The sequence below is a fragment of the Cricetulus griseus genome, chromosome 6, assembly GCF_003668045.3.
Source record: "Cricetulus griseus strain 17A/GY chromosome 6, alternate assembly CriGri-PICRH-1.0, whole genome shotgun sequence".
Classification (NCBI taxonomy): domain Eukaryota; kingdom Metazoa; phylum Chordata; class Mammalia; order Rodentia; family Cricetidae; genus Cricetulus; species Cricetulus griseus.
Genome location: NC_048599.1, coordinates 18558609 through 18566756, shown reverse-complemented (window position 1 = coordinate 18566756; position 8148 = coordinate 18558609). Strand labels below are relative to the sequence as shown.

General features: G+C 54.8%; 1 protein-coding gene across 1 annotated transcript; it reads right to left on the bottom strand.

Moving 5' to 3' along the window:
* Positions 1 to 125: 125 nt before the first annotated feature.
* Positions 126 to 5364, bottom strand: Emilin3 (elastin microfibril interfacer 3). Its single transcript, XM_027423530.2, has 4 exons — positions 5201 to 5364; positions 3992 to 4114; positions 2627 to 2850; positions 126 to 2367 (listed from the first exon to the last, which is right to left on the bottom strand). Exons 1-4 carry the CDS (start codon positions 5362 to 5364, stop codon positions 587 to 589), a joined length of 2292 nt encoding a protein of 763 aa, XP_027279331.1. The 3' UTR covers positions 126 to 586.
* Between the last annotated feature and the right edge of the window lie 2784 nt (positions 5365 to 8148).

Here is an 8148-nt window from a genome sequence, read left to right as displayed (position 1 = left end):
GGAATACAGAGAACTGGCTAGGCTGCTGGGCTTTTGTTCTGTCCTGAAGGATGTGTGGGGAGTTGAAAACCTTGGGTGGCTTCTGGTCTTTGGTTCAGAAATAGCACATATGAAGCTGCCAGACAGGTCCAGCCAGCATCATCTTCCTTACATACCTAAGGATGGAAGCCCAAGGGACAAGGCAGGAGATGCCTCCAAGGGCTGTGACTGGTCACTGGTTGGTAAAGGGAACAGTGGACAGGTTTGCACAATTGCTAACCCCAGTGTGTCTGCAACAAGAGAAAGTGCAGACATTGCAGTGTGCCATCTCACAAGTCCTTTTCCTTCAGGCACGGCGTGTTTGTCTTGGCTCTTCTAAGACAGCATCTTGTGTAGCTTGCCTTGACTATTATCCTGAATTGTCCAGACTACAGCATTGAAGGTGGCTTTCAATGGCTGTGACAGTCATGCTGAGCTGGACCAAGGCCATTCATCCAGTGGCCTCTGGATGGCCAGGAAGACCAGAAGGTGCTGCTGGGTGGGGTTGGTCTCTGGGTTGATATTCCCAGGGTTGGGGGGTCTGGACTTTAGATTCTGTCCAGCCATCCTAGTCGGCTTGTCCTGGCCTCACCTCAGCCAGCTGAGCTCTGCAGTCCAGCAGGTCATCCCGGAGACGGGCAATGTCCTGTGTGTGCTGGGCCAGCGTGTGGTTCAGCTTGTCTATGTGACCCCACAGGTTCTCCCTGGACCTCAGCTGCTCAGTAGGCAAATTGTTCAGGTGGGCAGCCAATAAGCCCAGCCTCTCATATGCTCCCTCCACTTGAGCCACCCGTTGGTCAAAGTGGCCCACTGTGTGCTGGAGTTCCTGGGCTGTGTCCCGGCAGCGGCTCAACCCTCCAGCCACATTGGCCACACCAGCCTTGAGCTTTTCCAGCTCCCCTCGAAGGTTCAGGACCTGCCTGTGGCCAGCCTGAAGCCGTGAGCCTTGACTACTGACCTGTTCCTGGATGGCATGGACTTCGGCTTCCACTTTTCGCTCTCGTTCATCCAGGGATGTGTTGGCAGCCAAGAAGGCATCAGAGTACTGGCTGACAGAGTCACTGAGGCCTGTGAGTGACTTGCTCACTGAGTTCAAGTTGACCTTCAACAAAGTGATCTCACCCTGGAGTGAGCTGCCTGTCCCTTCTGCCAGCTGCCCCTGAACTTCGGCGACTGTGCCGTTGAGTTGTTGGAGCAGAGCAGTGTGACTGGCCACCTGTCGTAGGAGGGCCTCACTCCTGCTCTGCCAGGCCTTCACCTCTGCCACAAGGTTGTCCAGGATGGCTGAGGTGGTACTTGGGGTGCATGAGGTCTCCAGGCTGACCAGCCGTTGTTCTAGTACAGCTAGCTCTGTCTGAATAAGCGGTCGTGCTGATCTGTCTGGTGTGGCACTGTTGTGGCTTAGCTCTCCTGTCAGAGCTGCCAGACGCTCCTCTAGGTTCTGCACTCGCTCTTCCAGCATAGACCGGAAGCCACCGACACCCCAGCCCCCCATTTCCATTCTCAGACAGCAGCCCCTTGCTCCATCATTTGTCCTGTTGATGGTCTCTAGGCCCTCAAGGAGCCCATCCACACCTCCCTGGAGCATAGCAGCAGAGAGGCGTGCAAGCTCATCTGCAGCCAGGGTGCTGAGGCCACCTTGGGCCTCAGTGACAGCCTGCAGGTTCCTCTCAAGGCTGTCCACACGGGCATTGATCAAAGCCACTTGGCTGCAGCAGGTGCCCCCACCAGTCAGAGTCAGGCCCTGCAGCTGAGTGCCCAGCTGTGAGAGCTCCCGACGCAGGGCCAGCTCTCGGCCATCCAGGCTCTGGTGCAAGCGCTGGCTGGCTGCTTGGCCCTCCTCACATTGCTGCCGAACCTCCTGCACGCGCAGGTCACACTCACTCTGGACACCTTGCAGTTTCTGCTCAAAGCCATCCAGCAGGCTCCCCCAGAGCCGTTGTAGCCGCTGGTCCACATACTCCTCCAGCAGTGCCAGGGAGGTCAGTGGGGATGGTGTGGCTTCCCGCAGCCTCTGCAGGTGAGCCTCATGACCGAGGGCCAGCCCGTGCACCTCATCTAAGAGCTGCACCTTGGTCTGTAATGTGTTACTCACCTCTGTCACCTTGCTCAGGATCTCACCCAGAGGAGGTATGATCCCTCTGCCTCTGTCTTCTGGGTCCAACAACCCCTCAGGGATGACCCCAAAGCCTATAGGTGCAACAGGAGCCCTGGAGTCACCAGTAATTCTATTGGGATCCTCCTGGCTGGCCACCAAACCACTCAGAGTGCCATACGCTTGTGATAGGCGCCGAACATCGCCCTCCAGCTGTTCTAGCCGCTCACCAAACAGCCCTTGGCCTTTTCTTCCTAAGGAAGAAGAAAGACCCCAGGAGCACCCTGGCCCTTCAGCATGTCATCCTCATCCCTAGACACAGCTCCCTCACCTTTATGATGGTGTCTGGGTGGGGAAGATTGGACCTGACAGTCATGCCCCTCATGAGCAGTACCTCCCTACCTCCACCCCCAGCTCGATGAGAGCTTACACAGCCTGCATCAGTTCCCTCCATCCTGCCGCTAAGCCTAAGAAACTTGACTCCCCTTGGAGGGCATCCATGGACAGACTCACCATGGGGGCTTGGGGCCTCTCTGTTATAAGAAGGAGGCCTGGGGCCTGGGACCAGCTGCCCTAAGGGAGTCTGAGGCTCTGGCTCTCGGCGTGGTGGGGTAGCTCCATGGTCTGTGAGGTGTTCGGGGCAGCCTGCTCCAGTAAGACCAGGACAGCAACGCCAGGCCACATCTGTCACAGTCTTGTAGCCAATCTTATATCTGGGTCTGAGCACTGAGCGGTACCTGGATCAGAGAGGTCAAGGGAACAGTGTCTTGTATCTGTGGGCTGAGATTCCTGCCTCCAGCTGGCATCCCAGACAGCATTTAGATGTCTCCACGCCCCAGGGGTTTCCTTTTCTGACCCTCTAGGTGACAAAACCATGCAGTGGAGTAGATCTCAGAGGCCCTGAGTTGTGCAAGTGAAAGCCACACAGAGAAAGCCCCACTTGACACTGTTTGCTTAAAGAGAATGCTAGTAGGGATTTAGCGCCAACCTTCCCAAGCCTACTAGGTCCCCATCAGCTCTTGTTGCCATGAGAAATTCCATTCTGGCTTTAACAGAGCCTCTCTGAATCCTGACAAAGCCCCACGCTGCTGGTGTGTGGGAGACACTGCACCGTGGCTGCTTGCTTGGGCAGCCCCTTTCACTGTCCTCAGCTACTCTCAGCTCCAGCCAGCTTTTCACTCTTGCCACCCATCTCCAGCTTACTCAGGGAATTGGGCTCTGCTCAGAGGCTGGTGTGAATAGAAGGGTAAAGCCCAAAAGTGCAGGCAGGGCTCACGAGGGACTTGCCTTCCTTTACCTCATCAGCCATGCACCTGGTACAGTTCACTCTGGTACAGTGGAGGTCTGTTCTCTCTCTCTCTCTCTCTCTCTCTCTCTCTCTCTCTCTCTCTCTCTCTCTCTCTCTCACACACACACACACACACACACACACACACAGTTAAAATCTCCAAATGCAGACAATTACATCTCATCCCCTGTGTGGCCTGTCTGACCGAGTACGCTGGGGTCTCTGACTTCTACCTTTGCCTCACCTTCTGGTCACCAGAGCCTTCTTTGGGTCTCTGCTAGGGAAGCGGTAGGGCGTAAGTATCGACCTATCTTCTCTTTCCTTAAGCACTGCCTCTGTCACATCTTCTTAGCTCAGCCTCCCTCGTGTACCCCTAAGGTTTCTGGGCTCTAAATTATGCCTGACCTTGTCTCTATGGGGAAATATCTGCTGCAAGTTCAAAATTCGGGGGTCTTTCATGGCCTTTTTCAGGGATCTGGCCCACTCTAGCCAGCGCTGTGGGTCAGGTAGGCTCTTTGAAGTCCTGGGTACAGCAGCCCTTTACAGAAATGGCTGCTCTCAGCTAAGAACAGTACCTGGAATTTACTCACCTGACAGTGGAGGGGCAGTTGGGCCCCCACCCACACTGGCGGTACTCAGCCTTTATATAGCTCTCTGCTCCCTCCTGGAGAATGCAAGTCACATTCCTGTGCACCACATAGGCACAGAGGGACCTGGAGGGGAAAGAGCATCTCTGCAATATTTGGCTCGAGCCCCCACCTGTTGGTCTCAGGAGACCCCGTATCTCTTTTATTTGTGTTCCATGGAAGCCTGGACATTTGTCTGGGGTCTAGATCTTCTGGGCTGTGCCCAGTTCCACTGCTGGTGTCTGATCTGTGTCCTTGATAGTGGCTGTTGAGCCAAATGCTCGACTGAACCAGGAGATTGGGGTGGCTACCTACCCCTCCGAGAAAGCCTTCCCAGCTTCTCCCTCAACACTCTGCCTCGTCTCCCACCCTCCAACTCCTTCACTGTTTCTAAACTCCTTATGTTGTCCTTCAAAGCTTCAGAGAGCTCAACTTGCTCTGTAATCGGGCTTTCCTTCTTTCTACCCTGAAAAAGCTCTCTGGCCTCGGCTTTGCCATTTCCTTGCCTTCCCTTCTAGGAAGCCTGCTCCCATGCTCCAGGGCTCACAGAATGTGGTTGTGGGCTGAATACTCGCCCGCAAGATCTTACATTCCACTGGAATTCAAATTCGGGTATAAACCGACCACTGTGGAAGTCTGTTCTACAGTGCAAGACCGGGACCCACAAGTCCTCACCAGCTCTGCGGCTCAACCACCTTGGGGCTCCCACAGGGTTCCTGTGGCCAGACTGCAGGAGGGGAGGAGCGACTACCTTACAGTAAGCGTGGTCCTATCTACAACCACGCGAGTCAGAAGGCATCGGATGGGGGAGCCCCGGGTGTTCCAGACGCGGACAGCCCTGCCTCCTTTCCCTCCACCTGGTCCGCTGCGCCTGGAGTTTGCTCACAGCGCAGCTGGAAAATGTTACTTCGCTGGAAAGGTTTCCACGGGCACTGCCAGGATCTCAGCCGCCGCGCCAGGCCCCCTCGGCTGACTTGTTCTTCGCCAACCCCGCAGCCTCCTGGAGCGCGGGGCGCCTGCCCGCGCAAAAGATCGCGCTGGGGGAACCGCCCCTCCCGTGGCTGGGGTACCCGGGTCTCGACGACTTCGCGCGGGTGCTAGCAGGTGGGAGTGGCGGCGCGCCACGCGGGGGGCGCCCCTCGGGTTCCCGCCACCGCCCAGCCCCACGCTTACTTGTGCGGCCCAGGGCGCAGCCGCGGACGCCATCCGGTCGTATAGAGGCTGTAGCGGGAGACACTGGGCTGTGCTGGCCGTGCGAGGAGCGGGGTGCCCTTGGCCTGCGCCCCCGAGAGCAGCGCCGCCACGGCGCACAGCCACACGGGCAGACGGAGGCCCATAGCGCTCCGTCTCCACTCGGCCCCGCGCCGTGCCTCCTGCGGGGAATCCTCCGCTCGCCAGCCCGGCTCCCGCCTTCACTCGCGACCCCCGGAGCGTGCTTGTTTGGCTGCCTGGAGCTGCGCGGCCGCTGCGTCCCGCCGAGTGGCCCCGGCTACTCGCGGCTGGGGCCGCGCAGGGGAGGCGGGAGGCGGGCTCTGCACGGATTAGCATAAACTTGGGGCTGCGCCGCGAGCTCCGCCAGCCCCCTCCTGTTCTCCAGCCCCCCGGCCCCAGATCTGAGCTGACGCCCGAGGGGCCCCCGTGCAAACACGAGGTTAAAAAAACGAGCAGGCGGGACGCAGGGCGCTGAATTTCAGGAGGGTCCCTAAACATGCGCAGCCCCTGGGTACTCCTAGGGTACCAGGCAAGCAGCAAAACCTTGAGGCAGGCCTGGCCTCCCTGCTGGGAATCACCCAGATCCGCTCATTATCTAACTGGATACGCACATTAGTCTTAAAAGTCTTACTTGCACCTGGATTCTGCAGTCCAGGCCTTGGACCAGGGATGACCGTGTTTAAGGGCACACAAGGAAACCTTTCCCCTGCCACCTTCTTGCAATAAGGTTCAGACTGTCCACTGTCTATGGGTGCCCCAGGAGATCTGGTAACTGCAGATTTTCCTTCCCACCAACTTTTGCAACCCGGGTAGGGGGGGTCAGGCTGCCTGTATGGGTTCAGTGATGCTGGGTCAGCACCGTCTCTCTTAGGTCTAAGAGCTGCACCAAGCACCCATTACCTCTCCAACCCCAACAAGAATAAACTCACAGTCCCCTCTCTCCCCTCTGTTCTGCCACCCCCATGTCCCGTGTATCTCCAATAAAAGCCTAAAATCAGGTCTGCTTCATTACTAGATTCTAGTAAGAGAATATTGCAATGACAGTCTCATAAGACATTACCTTAAGTCAGGCTCCCTGCATATTTCATTCATGAAAATGGCTCTTGTAATCTAAGAATTGGTCTATATAGTCATTCTTAGTGGACAGCATCTTGTTAACTGCCTTCCCTGCAAGAGATCCCTTCCGAATCCTGATTCTGCCATCCAAGAGGACCACTTCTTTCTAGCATTGTCTCATTCCCACAGGGCCACAGTCCTCTGAATCTGAATCTTTGGTGTATTGGGGGGGGGGTGTTAATGTGTATATGTGTTCCCATGAGTATGGCACTGAGGTCAACCTCAGGTGCCGTTTCTCAGACACCACCCACCTTGCTTCTTGGAGACAGGGTTGTTCACTGTTCTGAGTCTGCCAAGTAGGCTAGACTGGCTGGTCTGTGAGCCCCATCGACCCAATTCCACCTCTCCAGCACTGTGTTTACAAGTTCTTGCCACCATGCCTGGCTGTTTTTTCTTTCTCTTCTTTTAAAACCTGTTTTTTAGAATCAAATTGAAGTTTTCATGCTTACAGGAAAGCAAGCATTCCACTGACTGGGCTGTCTCCCTGACCCAGTTTCCTTCTAAAGTAACTTCGAGGGGCTGGAGAGATGGTTCAGCAGTTAAAAGCACTTGTTGCACTTGCAGAGGACAGTTCCAGAAGACCTGACATCCTCTTCTTACCTCCTTGGGCACCGGGCATGCAGGCAAAATAACCACACATAAAATAAATAATTTTGTAAAAAGTAACTTTGAGGTGTGTGTAAACACATTTGAGGGAAGGTGACAGAATCCAGGATGCTGGAAAGAGCAGTTCTGAACCCCCATGCTTTCCAGCTGGTCCCTCAGGGGAGGCAGCTCACCTAAGCCAGGATGATTGTCCTAGCTCCTGAACCCACACAGGTGTGAGGGCTTGTTTGTACGGTTACCATCATAACTACCAACTCAGGTGGTTGAGAAATAATACCATTTTATGAGACTGGGCGCTTAGTGGTTGGCAGCAATGACTCCCAGCTCTCATATGGTTGTTCACAAGTATCTGGAACTCCAGCTCCAGGATATCCAATGTCCTCTGGCCCCTTCCAGTACTAGGCACACACTGTGGTACACAGACATACTTAGAATAAGATAATAAATCTGACAAAAACTGTTTAGAAATGACAACCATTTATTGTCCCATTTCAGGAGGCTTACCATCCAGAATCAAAGTATTAGCTGGGCCATTCCTCCAGGGAGGAATCCTTCTTTGCCTCTCCTAGCTTCTGGTGGCTCTGAGCAATCCCTGGCCCGTGTATGCAGCACTTTCATCTCCACTTTAGCCCTTCCCTTGGTCTTCCCATGACCCTCTTCTGTGTTTCTGTGTTCTTATAAGGACAGCAGCCATTGGGCAGCCTCATCTTAAGTAAATATATCTTTGAAGACCCTATTTCCAAATAAGGTCACAATCTGAGTTTCTGGTGGAACTAAATGGGGTTGTATTCAAGCCACAACAGGGGTTTTTGGAGGTGAGAAGACAAGATCTGCCACCAGGGCAAGATATGCCACAGCTGTGCCAGTTAGGAGGAAGCAAGGAGGGTGGGGTAGACAGATGACCGAAGAACTTGGGAAACAGAGCCATTCAGTGACAAGCTCTGGCTTCCTGTAGCTGCTTCTAATAACCCACCATTTGAGCTAGCTTGAACAGGTCAGGCAATTCTCCAGATACACCTAATGCCTCATATTTACCAGAGATGTTAAGAGCCATTCTGCAAGTATGGGGTACTCATGCTCTTGAAGCCATCGACTTCCTGCTTTTCAGAAAGTCAGACATCTGAGGGGCAAATGAACAGAGCCCAGTTCCTCACCCTGCTGGGTGCTGACTGCTTGGCAGCACCACT

Bases quoted from the DNA above. Each gene is read 5' to 3' on its own strand.
- Emilin3 (XM_027423530.2), bottom strand. From the start codon at position 5,364: ATGGGCCTCCGTCTGCCCGTGTGGCTGTGCGCCGTGGCGGCGCTGCTC. The intron at 4,115-5,200 runs GTAAGCGTGGGG...TTTCCCCTCCAG, and splicing joins CTGCGCCCTGGGCCGCACAA to GTCCCTCTGTGCCTATGTGG. The intron at 2,851-3,991 runs GTGAGTAAATTC...TCTCTGATCCAG, and splicing joins AACTGCCCCTCCACTGTCAG to GTACCGCTCAGTGCTCAGAC.